Raw genomic sequence first — 18,879 nt, 5'->3', positions numbered from 1 at the left:
AAAATATTTATTAAAAGCTTCTTTCTTTTCACATTTTTATTTATAGTATTAACATAATAGGCTGTATATTAACCTATTGGGAAAGAACCAGTATGTCTATGTAAAATCAGATATTGAGCGCCCCCATATCTCTTCTCATAACACCTCTGCGACGATTCAACTGTGAGATTGGTAGTCGAATCAGGCTCCTCCTATCGAAGATTCGAATCGTCGACTATTCAGGGTCACCCCTAATATATATATATATATATATATATATATATATATATATATATAGGAGGCGGAAGATGTAAATTGCCCTAGCCGCTGCCGTTTATAATCGATCATCCATCTCAATCTCGCTTCTTCCACCTCCCATCTGTCTGGGCCCAGATACAAATCTGAACGGCTAGGGTTTTTCCATACCCTCCCGATCTCAAACAAGGAGATCAGGAAGGCATGGAAAGCTTACAGGAGCTGCAGAGCTTATGAACAGAAAGGAACCTCTCGTCGAGCCATTCCCTTTCTTAACCTCATGGCAGCTGCAGCCTGCCAGAACCACGTCCCACAAACTCCAGCAGCTCCGCATATAGAGCAGCCAGAAGAGCGCTCGCTGCCGGACGTGATGAAGTCAAACACGGACGTCATCGTCATCCAACAACTCATCCTCGTCATCCCCAGGGGGCTGAGAGAGAATACACCTCTCTCAAACTTCCCAATGGGCTCACTTGCAAGCCGATGATTGCAGCCGCCGTTTTGCCTCAAGCAAACGGGGCCAGAATCACCAGGCGCAGATGCGGACACCTCTTCCCTCGAGAAGAGTGCCAAACAAGAACAGACCGTACCGATAGGTAGACGCTCACAGTAAATAACAGAAAAACACAGACGGCGCCCTCAACACTGTCTATGAGTGCTCCTCTCCCAGACAAAAAAAAACACCCAGAATGTGTATATCAAGTGTCAAAACCCTGGGACAAGGATGATCACACTCTCTGAAATGTTTGTAAGGCATAATTCACGAGTTCACACTTGCAAATAAGTCAGATAAATAAATAGTATGCATATTTGGCGTGCTGTCCGAGGAGAGGGCTCCGAGCTCAGTATTTGGCCCGAACCCAGAGTACTCTCCCCGTATTCTGGTTAAGGAAGATAACCAGGCGAGTGTGAGATTTGGTTAGGAAGATAACCATGCGAGTGTGAGGAGATGGGGTGGAGGAGGGATGCTGAAAAACTGTCAAGGAACATGGGTGAGTCGACTGCGTATTTATAATGGTCTCCACTTATGCTGATTGGGTAGACTTGTTGATTACTGATTGCTGACAGCTGGTTGGAATGACATGATGATTGAAAGGGTCATTTGAAAGTGCTCCTCCCGAATTTTGTTAATGAAACATCATTATAAGATTCCCTTACCGGATTCGATAAAATCGCGATCAGACAAAACAGTCACGAAAGATGAAAAGATACTGATTGATGCTCCTCATATACTTCCGGGTCACGCTATGATGATGTCATAGGCTGTCGCCGGCCAATAGGATTGGAGTGGTTTGATACTTGGCTTTCAGACATCGATTCACGTGTGACGTTCACCAAATGTGGTAAACCCAGAGTAGAGTTCCCTTTCGAAAGTAAACCTTCATTTCTTTTCGACTGAAGAAAGAAAGACATAAATATATTGGATGACATGGGGCTGAGTAAATTATCAGGAAATTTTAATTCTGAAGTCATCTAATCCTTTAATTACACAGCGTGTTTTTTTTAAGTTAGGTCCAATAAATACTATTGAAGTGTGATATTTTAACCTGCACTAGATATTTTCTGTTGAGATCAACATAGGTCACAAATGTTGAACAAATGAACAGAGATAAACATCTACTGAGTCTGGAACATTCCTTTGATTATATGATTAACAATTAACTTGAACTACTTATTTATCTGAAGCAATATAAATCGTGTACAAAAGACAGTAAATCAGGACACTATAAAAGGAACATGAGAGACTGTGAGGATGACAGAGCAAGAGCTGGAAACAAACATCAGTGAAGAATGAAGGCTTTAGTATGTATACTGCTGCTGTTGGAAACCTTTGTGTTTGTCGTCCAGCAGCAGGTAGATGGAGGACTCAATGAGAATGAGATCAGTCAACAGATCAGCTCTGAGGACGGAAGACAGAATCCACCTCAAACAGACACTTTGAGAGCTGAAGCTTCAACTGACAGACAACAATACTGTGATCTGGGCATCCCTGACATCCATGCAGCACTGAGAGAACTGACCGCCACCGTTACAGAGCAGAAAGGAAACATCAGAGAACTGACCGCCACCGTTACAGAGCAGAAAGGAAACATCAGAGAACTGACCGCCACCGTTACAGAGCAGAAAGGAAACATCAGAGAACTGACCGCCACTGTTACAGAGCAGAAAGAAAACATCAGAGAACTGACCGCCACCGTTACAGAGCAGAAAGGAAACATCAGAGAACTGACCGCCACCGTTACAGAGCAGAAAGAAAAGAACAGAGAACTGAGGGATGAGATGAACAAGAAAAATGAAGGTACTTCACCAAAACATTCACTCTTTTATCAATGATCATCAAAGTAAAACACAAATGCAATACATTGTATAGTGTAAATGTCAGTGTAAAGTTGAGTGTATACTGTGTAAATTGTGTTATCTATTGCAATAATCAGTGTAAATGTCATTTAACAGAATCTTTATTCCTTCACAGAAATTTCAAATCTTACTCTGAGTCAAGTGGAGGAGTTGAGAAAGGAAAATAGAGGTGAAAGTGTGCTTGAATGATGTTAAATTCAGTGTATTCATTCTCAGTGTAATACAGTAATATATCACAATATTGCTTATGTTTTTCAATAACAGACAGAGAAATAGCTTTTTCAGCTGCACTGACACTGTCGAGCACTGGACATATTGGTCCTTTTCCCACTGAAATCACACTAACCTACAAGAACGTCTTCACAAACATAGGGAACGCCTACAACCCAATTACAGGTAATTATCAATGAAATGGAGTCATAAAACTCAGTTTATAGTAATGAAAACCTTCTGCTCCATTCAGACCTCTCTGCAGTTGTGTAATGTGGATAAGAGAATTAAATGATCTGCCATCTTTCTGAACTATTACACAGTGTGTTTGATAATGGACTACTTGCACTGAGCTTCATGACACACTTCTGATTTGAAATACAAGTACAACTTATTTATCTCCGCTTGGTGTATTTTCAGTGTGCTCTAGTCACTTACTTTACTAAACGGCACGTAAAATGAGTGTCTATGAGAAGATTTTAAAAAATCTGGATATTTTTCACAGTCAGGAGAAGAGATATTCTGATGATTACTGTTAACAGATTTTCCAAACTCAACCGAACATGAAGTTTTAATTCAACTCAAGTCGATCTGAGAAAGCAGCGGCTGTTAAACACACATTATTTCAGCACAGGGTGTCAGTGCTCATCTAAACTAGTGACTGTGATGCTGAAGTGTGTGAGACCTGATGAATACGAACCTTTATTCATTTGAAAAGTTTAATCACTGTTCTGTGTAATTTTTTCATTGCCAATCATTTCACTGTATTTAATTTGCATGTGTTTGCCAATTTTTTGTTAATCAATATTAATAAGTAGTAGCACTGTTAACGTGTTAGTGTTTAGGATTAATTAAATTTTTTAATATCATTAAATTTATTTAAGCCACATACCGCACATTAATTTATTAATTCAGATATTTTAAAAGACTAGAATAAGAGCTCCAGCGCACACAATCAATCCTTTTATCAGTCAAGTTTAAAAATGTGAATTCAGCAGGTATGAAATATGATCAGTAAGAGAAAAACACTGTTAATGAGAAGACGAGCACTGGACTGCTGCAGGTTAGTGAGGAAATATATTTATTTATTATTCAGAATGCACAGCTGGAAAGAAAATATATTTATAGGAACATTTCAGCAGGTTCAAGATAATTCGTGTGAACTCAGAGAACATGATTCATTGTTTTAATCAACTGACAGACATAAAACAGTAATAATCTGTGTTCTCATGTATGAAGGTGCGCTGAACACTGTTACTGGAAACTCCTGAACTGTGATAGGGAGAACGAGGAAGTAGTTGTGCAAGTAGTCCATTAAGAAATCATACAGGAAACAGCTGATTCTGTATCTCTTGTTATTTTATTTAGGTGTTTTCACAGCCCCACTGAAAGGAGCGTACATGTTCAGAATCTCTGCAACTGGTAATGGCCCAACTGCAGCAAGTGTCTTCATTTCTAAGAATGGAGAGCATGTGGTTATAGCTCATGGTTATCAGACTCAGGGTGTGTTAAACTCCTCAAATGGAGTTGTGTTGATCCTGGAGGTTGGAGATGTTGTCTATGTGAGACTTGGGTCTGGCACGAGGATATCAGATAGCTATAATAACCACAACTCTTTCAGTGGTTATCTACTGTTTCCCTTAAGAGAAGATGATGTTTGCAGAATGTGATTCCAATCATTCTGAACCTTCAGCGTATGATTTAGGATGAAAATCATGAAGAATCATTAACATATGAACCTGTATTAATGAGGACTAATGTGTGTTTGAAATTTGCAGTAGATTTCTGTATAAAGTCAGTTTAATACACTATACTCTGATCTGTCTATACATGTAAGTTTGTATAAAGAGTTTCAGCACTGAGAAAGACAGGACCCATGAATATCACATGTGACTCAAAAGTGTTTTGTTAAAGTAGTAAATCTAGAATGTTAAATAAGTTCTGGCAGGTCACGTCAGTCAAGCTCACATCAGCTGACTCCCAGGTGACTCATGTCATGTCTACTTATAGGTACTCCTTTCAGTACCTATCGGAATACGATGCCTATCACAGCATCCATATATAAGCTCCTCAGTATTAGCAGCAGCTATCACATTTCTCAGGAGTTAATTACCCTCCTCCATCCCCAGCTCCTCCTCTCGTCAGTCAGGACTGGCCTTATGATTCTCCTGAATAAAACTAATTCTTGAAATATGTGTGCATGTTAAATTATTGACATTAATGATATCTGCATATGTTGGTTCTGTTATGATTATTATTATTATTATTATTATTATTGCTGTTCTCCCTGCTCTTATTCATGCTAGGCTGCATGGATGCGCAGGGAGTTCTTGCCCAGAACAGAATCATACCGCCAATACAAACTCTATGCAATTATCAATCATATTTGATGACAGTGGTCCTGACAGAAATACCTTTTTAAGTGTATCTTGTTACTGATCCTTGATCTGTATCTCTTCATCCTACAAAAATAAATAAGAGAATAAAGAGATATTGTGGCATTTTCTTTTCCTCATATTATAATTAATTTTTCCCTAATAATGCTTAATTTGAAGTACTCATGATATCATATTTATCAGTCCCACCAAGATTTCACAATTGGTTTTATTATTTTTATTTATTTTTTGTGATCATGGTGTCAAGTTGCAATGTTTTATTTATCATCAGGGCACCACATTTATAGCCTGACTACGTCAGACTTCCTACTTCCGCTCAATTTCATTTCGCTTCTGTACTCAGTCTGATACAGCGTCAGAGCTTTCTGTTTCCACCGGTCTGGAAACAGCCGGGCCAATCAACGAACAGAGGGCGGGCTGAGAGCCATGACGTAGATGCTAAGCGCCGAGTTTTACATTGTAGGTTAGAGAAATCGAAAACCGAAACGACCGCGGAAATGGGAACGAGACACGGGATGCAATTCGCTCTGTTATGGAGAACATTCAACTCTTTTTCAAACTGAAGCCAGAACAAGAAGAGTGTTTGATAAACATTTTAAATGGAGGTGATGTTGTGGCCCTACTCCCGACTGGTTTTGGGAAAAGTTTAACAGGGCTCTCAAGTTTTGAAGACAGGCAAGAGTGACAAGTTGTCATTGTTTGTGTCAAACAAGTTGTGAATTTGTTGTAACATTAAAACAGGAGATCATGACTTATTCTGTGCTCAAAGTGATGCTCAGAGCTCCAGTGGTTTCCTCTGTGGGTGAACGAGGATGATGGTGAACAATTCCAGGATATGCTTTTTTTTTTCATTGGTTGTTGCGTTAAATCTTACCCAGATACAATAGTGCTATTTTCTGATTGGCTATTGTGTAGCCTCTTTCTTTTTTTTTTGATTGGCTGATAAGTGGCAGGTTTGAGACGCGCTTGATTCCTGCCCGGTTCCAGAGAGAGAGCAGCGCGGCCAGATACATTTTGGGCGCTGCGGCATATTAAATATATGATAAATAGTTTTTCTGCGTGAGAAATACAATGTGTGGCGGGAGTGCGTGACAAAAGACCGAAATGAGTGACTGTCACGCTCAATGCGTGACACTTGAGAGCCCTGGTTTAATTTATCAATTGTTACCGTGTATGCGTAGATTAACTTCGCATAATCTGCAAAAGTCGTTTACAGCCATGTTCACTCCGGTATTTCGCTCGCATCATCATGTGTTTACAACAGGTTTACAGTGGAAGTTCAATCATAGATTTGAGTTAGATGCATGATGTCTGCGCTTCGATGCGGCTGTACAGGCACATAACATACGTCATAACTAAACGTATCTGATTGGCTTACGGGTAACCAATGATTTTAAACTTCAGACAAGCGCCCCCTAGCGAGAGAGAAAACACTTCTCTATTATGCCATTCCAGACTCTGTCTACGAAGCAAAGTGAAGTAGCAGAGTCTGGTATTACCAGGCTACCACATTTACCACATTATGTCATGATCGGTAACACTTTACAATAACAGTACATGAATAACCATGAACTAATACCTGAGTTAATAGTTACTTCAACATGAACTCAAGATTAGTTAAGATATGAACTAATGAAGAGTGATCCTTAACTACGACAGGAGTCATAGGGATTCATGCATGAAAACAGAAGTCTTAACTACGCGTTAATACATGTCTGATAATTAATGCGTTAATTAACATTTAGGGTAAACTACATCAAACAGTCTCTATAAGAAGGAATAATACATATTTGGACTTTGAAATAAATTTAAACAATTTATTATTGTCAGAATTTAAACTACTGACATCAGCAGCTTCATTATAAACATTACTGAAAGGCACATGATTAGTTTGCCATTATTTTCACTTATCCTCCTTATCAAACATATAAAATACTAAATACACTATTTATCTTAAAAGGTCTTAATCTGTTTTGTGATATTCTTTCCTATCAAACTAAACTACTGTGACTTACATCAGTTCCTGAGGAATCGGTTCCCAAAAAAATAACCAAACAGGAAACATGAACTAAGGTCAGGGAGCGTTTGCTGGGATCAGATTCAGAAGTTCACTCTCCATCCAGACGCAGACCGTGATCATATACTGTACCTCCATTCTCTGACTTTTTGAAAAGTCACACAACATCACTTAACTGGGCTGAATACTTGTATAGTTGTGTTAGTACATGTGTATTTGATAGTAAGTTAATGATAATCATGAGCTGAATTTGGTAAGTAGTTAACAGTGAATTAATTATGATTGTGCCCCTCAAGTAAAGTCATGACATAAGTATACATTAACAAACCATTAGTTGATGTTAGTATATGCTTAGTTAATAATGAGTTAATTATGATTGTGCCCCCTCAAGTAAAGTCATGACATGATGCACATATCACACATCATTAACTAATATATGAATAAACACTATAGAGTGCCATCCTTATTCCTTTACACCCCGGTACAAAAAAACTCAAATAAAAAGTATTTGTATTTTATTTTTATTTATATAATTAAACATATATGGACTTGAAAGCAAGCCATAAACATACCTGTAAAGACACGCATAAGGCACATTTACATGTAAAATCGCGCGCGTCCACAAGCTAATGCTAATCAAAGCATATACATTTAAATGACAAAAATACAAATACAGTTAATAACTGCACATAACCTCCTGAAAATCCCAATAAAACATACATGTAAATATGTCTTTAATTATTAATTCGGCTTACCAAAGCAGTCAACATTTATTAGTTTAAAATGCCAGCAACACAACAAACGCGCCAAGAGAACACCTAGTGTGCGCCACTAATGAGTGTCCCGTCAGAAACAAACTCTACATACTTTAGTTCCTGGAATAAACTATGACTATTTAGCTATGACTATATGTAAATGAACTATAAAAATCAGAAAACAGTTTAGATCAAATTAAATTTATTAGTGGTAGTTAGTCTATTTTCCACATTTGATTAGACAGATCTAAGTAATTAATGGCTAAATAATCATGTGCCATTGCAATTATTTGTCACAAAGCTGCAGATGGCAGATTATGATATTACAGTGTAAATTATGACAGTATTAAATCACGTTTAATTCAAATTCAGAGTACTTCTTGTTTACTCTTATGGAGGCTGATTTATTTAGTTTACCCCTAAATGTTAATTAATGCATTAATTATCAAACATGTATTAACGCGTAGTTAAGGCTGCTGTTTTCATGCATGAATCCTTATGACTCCGGTCGTAGTTAAGGATCACTCTTCATTAGTTCATGATTAGTTCATATCTTAACTAATCATGAGTTCATGTGGAAGTAACTATTCATTTAGGTATTAGTTCATGGTTATTCATGTACTGTTATTGTAAAGTGTTACCTCATGATCACCTGTTGGAGTGCCCTTGACGGCCACTAGAACATCATATCGGATGAAAGAACAGACGTGAACACCAGAACGATCTGACAATGAACACAGCAAACACGAGACTACATATAGGGACAAATAACGTGCCGCAACTGTGAACTAATCAGCCAGCTCATCACCACAGTTAGTCACTACGGCAACGCTGATAGACAGACTGACACTGACAGCACAACAGGCGAATCTGTGAACCGTGACATTAACCCACCCTCTAAGAGCTCCTCCTGGCGTTCCCAGAGGGACTTACCTGGCGATTGTAATCATCAATAAGGGAATGATCCAGTATGTCTCTCACAGGAACCCAACTCCTCTCCTCCAATCCATAAAATACCTAATACTGGAATCTGTGTCCCCTCCACCTAGAGTCCAGAATACGACTGACCGATTAGACGGACTCCGCATCTATGATTCACGGCGGTGGAGGAGCCGGAGCAGGCGGGTTAATGACTGAGTGAAAAACGGGTTTTAATTTAGACACATGGAAGACCCACCCGGAGGAGAGCCTGTCTGGCCTTACTCCAGGTGCGTTGGTAACTCTGGACAAGGGCGTGGGCAGAGGGAACCGCAACCTCGGATTCCAGATTCGAAAACTTTGTGGCTGGTAACCTAAACTACACTCAAACGGTGACAGGCCCGTGGACGACACTGGTAACGAGTTGTGTGCGTACTCAACCCATGAGATATGTTGGCTCAAAGAGGATGGATTCTGTGACACCAAACACCTATAACAAAACTCCAACTACTCTGGGGCGCGTTTCCCGAAGCGAACTATGGTCGCAAGTTCCGTCGTTACCAATAGAGTTCAATGGGACTTACGAGCATGGTTCACCAACGATGCTTTCAGGAAACGCACCCCTGGCTAAGAGGCTGTTATAAATCTGAAATTTGGGTAGACTCAATAACTAACCACAAACATAAATTAGACAGTTTGAAACAGAGTAATTAAGCACCATGAATAGTTTATACTGTATATCATATGAAAGTATAGCACAAAAAACATCCTAACAAACAAACAAACGAAAAAAAAAAAAAAAATCTTTGAATCAAATATATATGAAAAATTAATTCAGATATTTTGGGAATATGATGACTGCAAGACAATTTGTTAAAGATTGTCCGTTGATGAAAGAAATTGTCCCTTGTAGTTGAGGTAAAGCAAAAATCGGTGCATGTAGAAACATCCAAGAAGAAAAAGAATCCCCCAATAATCTATCAAAAAAAATCACATAGAAAGAAGTTGATCTTAATCCTTGTGTCCACAAGCGATGCCAACAAAGTTCAGGATAGAACAGAAATTCACTTGATTTCTGCTTCCAGTGAATTACACCATAATTCACATAAAATGTTCAAGAAGTCCTTCTATAAACACAGATGAACTAACATTAGAAAAATGGCATGATCGCAAACACAAACGCAATAGCTATTAAAACACATAAAATAACATCAGCAAACACATTGCTGGAATTACCCTGCACAGATAAAACAAAATAATGTCTTACTTCAATTGAGCAGGAAACCAAAAGTTTCTCAATCAGGACATCTTGACTTGATTTAAACCTCATACTTGAGTATACTAGTGCCCCCTTTTGGTGCGTAGTAGAAAACCATAACAGACTTGTGTCTGTTATACACCATAACACCCGTTCCAAACCTTGGTTGGCCCTCTTCGTTTGACCGTTACTCTGGAGATGGAACCCCAAAGAAAGGCTAACCCTCGCCCCCAATAAACGGCAAAATTCTGTCCATTTCAATACAAACTGGGGTCCCCTGTCAGAGACCACATCTGTCGGGAAGCCATGAATATGAAAGACATGGTCTATGACAGCAACCGCTGTCTCTCTGGCTGCTGCAGAGCCCGCTCCAGCCAATGGGTCCGCTCCAGAGCTTGCTCCAGTCCATGAGTCTAGTCCTCAGCCCACTCTAGTCAAGGAGCCTGCTCCAACCCATGAGTCCGCTCCTGAGCCCGATCCAGTTCATGTGTTTGTCTCAGAACCCCAAGGTCACCCCTGAATTTCCTGTCTTCTGTGATACGACCGAGGAGGTCGCCCCATAATTTTCTGTTTGCCTTGATGTCACCTCATTATCGTTTTTGAACTGTCTGCTGCCTCAATACGACCAGAGTGTTCAGAAGTCAATATAATAGACTATAATCATAAATTCTGAGCTGTCTATACATGTAAGTTTGTATAAAGAGTTTCAGCACTGAGACAGACAGGACCCATGAATATCACATGTGACTCAAAAGTGTTTTGTTAAAGGTGCTAAAGAGGATGTTTTGTTTTATAAATTTTTCCAATATTACTTGAAACTGTCTTTACTAATTGATAAAAGACTATTTATTAGGTGCACTGAAAGGAATAATACATCATCTGTGCACGAGGTAGGGCCTTAAAAACATCAAACATCATTAGCCCTCTGGCTTGTCAATCACTGCAATGACGTTCCTTGTGAGAGACGTGCGCGCTCCAGTAACTTTCCACACTCCACAGGCGCCGCATGCAATGTTTTTGTCAGGGGACAGGAGTATCAACTGCAGATTAAGGGCCCTATAATACACCCGGCACAATGCGACGCAAGGCGCAGCGCAAGTGTGTTTGCTAGTTTGCGTCCGGCGCCGTTCGCGTTTTCCCGTTCAGCGTCACGTCCTTAAATTAGTAATGCATTTGCGCCAGTTAGTGCGCCCATGGGCGTGCTGGTCTAAAAAAGAGGTGTGTTCAGGCGCATTGCCGGCGCATTGCTATTTTAAGGAGCTGAAAATAGACTGCGCCATAGACCGACTCAAACCTGGTCTAAAGTCTAAAGTCAATGACGCAATATTTTTTTGTTAGAGCACGTTGGTAGAAACTGCGCCTCTGAGCGCGTCCACAGTGCGCGTTGACTTTGCTTATTACACACAGGTATGCGCATCACACAAACATGCCAAATATTAAAAACAAAAGGATTACAGTGTAAAACAATATTATTGTGTAGGCTACATAAATAAAAAAATGTAATGAATGATGAATAGTCATTGCGTGTATTAGAATTAGGCTACCTATTTTGAATTCAGCCTATTACTACTTATAATGATGAACGAAATTGGCTAATTAATTGAACAATCGTGCCAATACACATATATATATATATATTAACTGACTCATCGCCAACAAATTCCGCCATGTACTGTAAATAGCAATCCGCCATGGCGTGAGTGCATCTCGCTCTTAAAGGGAATGGGAGATGACACTCTGATTGGTTTATTGAACGTTACGCCCATTACTCATTAAGAGAATAGGGACAACCCATTTCAAAAATGCGCCCTGGCGCACGGACCGTTTTTCCGTCGTTAAAATAGCAAAAGTGGATTTGGACACGCCCTGAGTGCACCTGCGCCGTGCGCTTTACACTTTGCGTTTAGATCGTTAAAATAGGGCCCTATGAGTTACCTGCGGTGAGTCTGACATAATGAGTCCACTAAAGGGGGTCGCACACCGGACGCGAAGCTCAGCGCCGCGACACGTCTTTAAAATTCGAACGCATTGTTTTCTATTGTTTTCTGAGTCGTAGCTGGGCACCGCAGACAGGCGCCGAATGTCGCCGCCGGTGTGCGTACATTCATAGAAAACAATGCGTTCAAATTTTAAAGACGTGTCGCGGCGCTGAGCTTCGTGTCCGGTGTGCGACCCCCTTAACACGACACAGCGAATGCCGGTGGTAAACACTCGTGTTCCAATACTCGTGCACAAGTTTTGGGAGGCGTTCCCTCGAAATGAGCTGTGAAGGAGGGGGCTGTTCTTACGCATGCGCTCATTTCAAAAACTCACTAACAGTCTTTGGTTTCTCAGTCGACGAAAAAATCCTCTGTATCACCTTTAAAGTAGTAAATCTAGAATGTTAAATAATAAATAATAAAGTGTATCTTGTTACTGATCCTTGATCTGTATCTCTTCATCCTACAAAAATAAATAAGAGAATAAAGAGACATTGTGGCATTTACTTTTCTCACATTTTCATGAATATTTCACTCATGATATCATATTTATCTGACTAATTAAATCTAGTTTGCTGTCTCGAGTTGTAAATCCAATGACGCTGGAAGTGTCTCTGCCAGTCTCTGTGGATGCTGATATTCTTCTCTGACCAATCAGTGATCTGCAGTGTTTACACATCACATTTTTGTATCGGTACAGCTGGCTTGGAACGTCAACTGAGGTGGTACTATTTAAGTGAGCCGTACCTAGTCGTACCATCCAGTGTAAAAACGGCATTAGTGCGGTTCATTTGAACGTGTGAATGCTGTCATCTGAACTCTGGTGCGCAACAAACAAGCAGACAGAGACTCATGAAAAGATGGGTCCACTTCCAAACGAACTCAGCTGCAGTTCGACTGAAATATGAATGCAACACGGACCAAAGACATGTAAACGAAACAAAAGCAGGAATATGAGACAGAATGCTCATGCATACCTGTTTTTTCTCGTCATAGTCACAGTGTTGCCCATCACAGTTCAGTACAGGCGTATGAACTGCGTCTCCTCACAGCAGATCTTCATCTGTGTGTGACGAAGGGATTCCTGCTGCTGTTTTGACTCCTTTACACATTTTATTAACTCTTTACGAGTTCTCAGCTGGTCAATACCACACTGCACCTCCACCTCAAGCCATCTCACCCAGGACTCCACCTCGGCCCGTTGGTCCATCTGCTCCCCCTTGGCTCCAACCTCCCTCATCTCCACCGTGGCCCATCAGTCCACCAGTTCCGCCAGGCTCCGTCCTTCCCCCGGTTCCGCATCGGTCGTTCGTCGACCTGCCCTCACATCAGGACTGCACTCCTCGGGTTTCACCTCGTCCCTTCGTCCCTCACGCTCCGTTGGCTTCCTCACTCCCTCCTGCTCCCCTTTGGTCGTCTGTCGCTCTGGCTCCTCTGCGGCCTTCTGGAGCCCCGCCTGCGCCTCAGTCGGCAGAGCCTGCAGCATCGCCATGTCCCGCCGGATCCTCACCTCCACCTGGGCTTGTCTGCAATTCGGCTACGGCACCTGACCCACCATGGCAGCCGGCTGCACCTGACCTGCCATGGCCGCCTTCAACCCCTGCCCCGCCATGGCCGTCCACGGCACCTGACCCTCCATGGCAGCCCGCTGCACCTGACCCTCCATGGCAGCCCGCTGCACCTGACCCGCCATGGTTGCCATCGGTCCCTGACCCGCCATGGTTGCCATCGGTCCCTGACCCGCCATGGTTGCCCTCGGTCCCTGACCCGCCATGGTTGCCCTCGGCCCCTGACCCGCCATGGTTCTTGGACCCGCCCTGGAGACCTCCACTCCAGTCTGCTCCTCCCCCTGCACCGGCATGAGGTCTCCAGGGCGCCCACCCCGCGCACGGTTGTTCCATCTACGGCGCGAGGACGCGCCTACCGGGAGGGGGGGGGGTAATGTCACAGATCCCCTGTCTCCCTGGACTACAATTCCCATGATCCTCCTGTTTCTTCACCTGCACTCACTTCCCTCGTCATCTCCCCATCTTCACGGATCACCTGCACCTGGACTCTATTATCAGCACTCCCTTTATATTGCACTCACTCCATTCACTCCTCGTCCGTTCTCTGTTTTGTTAAAGTGTATGTTTGGTGTTCCTGCCCTGTGTTTATTAAAGTAGTATCTATATTTGTGGAAATCCGTATCTGCCTCATCTCTACACCAGCTACCTGTAACACTCAGAACCAAATATGTATTGTGCAAAAGTTTTATTAACTAAATCAGGAACACATAACTAAACTAATGAACACATACAGTGGGTACGGAAAGTATTCAGACCCCCTTACATTTTTCACTCTTTGTTATATTGCAGCCATTTGCTAAAATCATTTAAGTTCATTTTTTTCCCTCATTAATGTACACACAGCACCCCATATTGACAGAAAAACATAGAATTGTTGACATTTTTGCAGATTTATTAAAAAAGAAAAACTGAAATATCACATGGTCCTAAGTATTCAGACCCTTTGCTGTGACACTCATATATTTAACTCAGGTGCTGTCCATTTCTTCTGATCATCCTTGAGATGGTTATACACCTTCATTTGAGTCCAGCTGTGTTTGATTATACTGATTGGACTTGATTAGGAAAGCCACACACCTGTCTATATAAGACCTTACAGCTCACAGTGCATGTCAGAGCAAATGAGAATTATGAGGTCAAATGAACTGCCTGAAGAGCTCAGAGACAGAATTGTGGCAAGGCACAGATCTGGCCAAGGTTACAAAAAAAAATTCTGCTGCACTTAAGGTTCCTAAGAGCACAGTGGCCTCCATAATCCTTAAATGGAAGATGTTTGGGACGACCATTACCCTTCCTAGAGCCGTGTGGTCAAGTAAATGCAAACTGAGCTATCGAGGAAGAGCCTTGGTGAGAGAGGTAAAGAAGAACCCAAAGATCACTGTGGCTGAGCTCCAGAGATGCAGTTGGGAGATGGGAGAAAGTTGTAGAAAGTCAACCATCACTGCAGCCCTCCACCAGTCTGGGCTTTATGGTAGAGTGGCCCGACGGAAGCCTCTCCTCAGTGCAAGACACATGAAAGCCCACATGGAGTTTGCTAAAAAAGTGAGAAATAAGATTCTCTGGTCTGATGAGACCAAGATAGAACTTTTTGGCCTCAATTCTAAGCGGTATGTGTGGAGAAAACCAGGCACTGCTCATCACCTGTCCAATACAGTCCCAACAGTGAAGCATGGTGGTGGCAGCATCATGCTGTGGGGGTGTTTTTCAGCTGCAGGGACAGGACGACTGGTTGCAATCGAGGGAAAGATGAATGCGGCCAAGTACAGGGATATCCTGGACGAAAACCTTCTCCAGAGTGCTCAGGACCTCAGACTGGGCCGAAGGTTTACCTTCCAACAAGACAATGACCCTAAGCACACAGCTAAAATAATGAAGAAGTGGCTTCACAACAACTCTGTGACTGTTCTTGAATGGCCCAGCCAGAGCCCTGACTTAAACCCAATTGAGCATGTCTGGAGAGACCTAAAAATGGCTGTCCACTGTGTGAAAAACTTGTTGCATCTTTCCCAAAAAGACTCATGGCTGTATTAGATCAAAAGGGTGCTTCTACTAAATACTGAGCAAAGGGTCTGAATACTAAGGACCATGTGATATTTCAGTTTTTATTTTTTTAATAAATCTGCAAAAATGTCAACAATTCTGTGTTTTTCTGTCAATATGGGGTGCTGTGTGTACATTAATGAGGAAAAAAATGAACTTAAATGATTTTAGCAAATGGCTGCAATATAACAAAGAGTGAAAAATTTAAGGGGGTCTGAATACTTTCCGTACCCACTGTACATACACAGGTCACACATACAGTACATAGGTAAAATGAGCAATGATAGAGTTGAACCGGCAGTGGGACAGAAAATGGAGCTATGGAGAAGCCAAAAAAAAAACAGGAAAGGATCATCAGCATTCATTACAAAGCTCCCTTGGTAACAAAGGAGGTTCACAACTTTAACTAACTAGTAGTAATTTAGTATATTGTACGATACTTGTATTAGGCCTCAGCCTTTTGAAGATCATCCGGATACACTGTTGCCGTAGGAAGTCCTAAGAGTTCAGTTCGATGGTGCTGAACTTGCAATCAGTGTCTTCTGCGTTGAATGAAGGAACGATGACAAACTTGCGTGGTTAGTTTAACTTTTAGTAGGAAAGAGTTCTTTCACTCTTCTAGATGAGCACATGGCTGGGGTGCAGGTTAGGCCCAATCCCATTTCTACCCCTTCCTCTTTCCCCTACCCCTTCTTCTTAAGCGTTCACTTGTAAGGGTAGGGGTGTCTCGATTCTCTTTTGGCTGGAGTTGTAGGGGTAAGGGGACGGACCAGATAACCCTTCAAACGAAGATGTTTCGGGACCACACTTCGAACGAAGGGGTATGAGAAATTTCCCTGCATACACTGAATACCATGCTGCTAGAATGTGTGTAGTGATCATTGTAGTGATATTTCCACTCAGGATCGATCATTTATGTGTTACCTGGCTGCCAGTTTCTCTGTAGCTTGCTAAATGCACTGTTTGAATGATGTGAACACAAATGAGTGATACAGTTAAAAGAAATATCTGGTCATCCTTCATAGCACAGTTACTATTTGCATCTCGTACCGTCTGTAAACTCTTGCGTTACCAACGCAACAACTGACGCGTTAGTATTACATTGCAAAGAGCTCTGTTATTGCAGCACTAGCTGAAGTAGAAAACGAAACCAAATCCATACCGGCAGGCTCGGCACGAAATGCAACGGTTAAAGGTGCCCAAGAATGCTTTTTCACAAGATGTAATATAAGTCTAAGGTGTCTCTTGAATGTGTCTGTGAAGTTTCAGCTCAAAATACCCCATAGATTTTTTTAAATTAATTTTTTTACCTGCCTATTTTGGGGCATCATTAACAATGCACTGATTTACACTCGGCGCCGCCCCCTTAAATCGCGTGCTCCCTGCCACACGAGCTGTTGACTATATTACAGTGCATTTACAAAGTTCACACAGCTAATATAACCCTCAAATGGATCTTTACAAGATGTTCGTCATGCATGCTGTATGCATGCTTTGAATTATAAGTTATAAAAGTTATAAAAGTTTTATTCTGAGTGAATTTGAGGCTGTCCTCTGTGGCTAACGGCTAATGCTACACTGTTGGAGAGATTTATAAAGAATGAAGTTGTGTTTATGCATTATACAGACTGCAAGTGTTTAAAAAATGAAAATAGCGACGGCTCTTGTCTCCGTGAATACAGTAAGAAACGATGGTAACTTTAACCTCATTTAACAGTACATTAGCAACATTCTAACGAAACATTTAGATCAGTAAAAATATCATGCTATCATGGATTATGTCAGTTATTATTGCTCCATCTGCCATTTTTCGCTGTTGTTCTTGCTTACCTAGTCTGATGATTCGGCTGTGTGCAGCTCCAGACGTTAACTGGCTACCCTTGTGTAATCCCTTTCATAATGTTGGGAACATGGGCTGGCATTATGCAAATATTGGGGCGTACACCCCGACTGTTACGTAACAGTCTGTGTTATGTTCAGATTCGCCTGTTCTTCAGAGGTCGTTTAAACAAATGAGATTTATATAAGAAGGAGGAAACAATGGGGTTTGAGACTCACTGTATGTCTTTTCCATGTACTGAACTCTTGTTATTTAACTATGCCGAGGTAAATTCAATTTTTGAATCTAGGGCACCTTTAAACAAACAGCTTGGCCCAATGGAAAAGCGGCTTCACCAGTCTTGGGAAACTTGAAGGCTCATACGTTTTTTGAACTAAAACCGAGCGCCGTCCAAAATACAGCACAAAATGTAGGGAGTGAGTGTCTGTCAAACGTGCTCGTGCCTGATTTCTGTTGATATGCGCACTTCATTGCTGTTCATACTGGTTAAATGTTACAGGACACTAATAAAAGAAACTAGGTGTGATGACGTGTAGTAGTGGTGTCCCATTTCATAGGAGAATATTTTCATCCCTACACCTTACCACTCTTTTTCAAGGGGCAAGGGAAAGCGTTAAGGGGTATAAAATAGAATTGGGAATGGGCCTTAGGACTACAGGCCTTGGCCTAAAAACTTATTTTTATACTCTGGCATTTGACGCTATGTGAGAGCTGCGTTCTATTATTGTTTTTATTGTGTCTTAGTGTCTTCTTTCGTGATGTTGATTGTTTTATATCTTTGATATTTTTTATTTTATGTGTGTACAGCGCTTTGATAAACACTTGCTGTTTTAAAAAAGTGCTTTATAAATAAACTTTGACTTTGACTTTGAAGAGGCCGCCTTGCAGGGGGTCTCTTCAGTCTGTCCAAGAAGCAAGAGAGGGAGGAGCATTGTGCGAAATGAAGGTTTGAGGAAAACATTCCAGGATTTTTCTCCATATAGTGAACTTCACTGGAGTTCAACGGGTTGAAGGTCCAAATGTCAGTTTCAGTGCAGCTTCAAAGAGCTCTACACGATCCCAGACGAGGAAAACGTCTCGGTTTCAAAGGTAACCCTCGTTCCCTGAAGGAGGGAACGGAGACATACGTCGGACAGACCGACAAATAGGAATCTCGCTAGAGAGGCCAATCTACTTCGAGTGTAACTAAAACGAGCCAATGCACATTGGCATGCAATCATATGCATCAGCTGCTCGCCTCGCAGCGCGGGTATATAATGAGCAGCAGGTGCGTTGCATCTTCAGGTTTTCGCTGAGGAGCCGAACC

The 18,879-nt window shown here is 41.5% G+C and overlaps 1 protein-coding gene across 1 annotated transcript; it reads left to right on the top strand.

The window, feature by feature from the left end:
- The first annotated feature begins 2,501 nt into the window (after positions 1–2,501).
- On the top strand, positions 2,502–4,720 carry LOC125264151 (complement C1q-like protein 2). The gene is made up of 4 exons (XM_048183370.1): positions 2,502–2,533; positions 2,708–2,761; positions 2,857–2,988; positions 4,171–4,720. The coding sequence occupies exons 1-4, from the start codon at positions 2,515–2,517 to the stop codon at positions 4,470–4,472; spliced, it is 507 nt and encodes a 168-aa protein (XP_048039327.1). The 5' UTR covers positions 2,502–2,514; the 3' UTR covers positions 4,473–4,720.
- Positions 4,721–18,879: the final 14,159 nt, after the last annotated feature.

Source organism: Megalobrama amblycephala, linkage group LG3, assembly GCF_018812025.1.
Source record: "Megalobrama amblycephala isolate DHTTF-2021 linkage group LG3, ASM1881202v1, whole genome shotgun sequence".
In the NCBI taxonomy this organism is placed as follows: domain Eukaryota; kingdom Metazoa; phylum Chordata; class Actinopteri; order Cypriniformes; family Xenocyprididae; genus Megalobrama; species Megalobrama amblycephala.
This window is presented reverse-complemented; position numbering and strand designations above follow the sequence as displayed.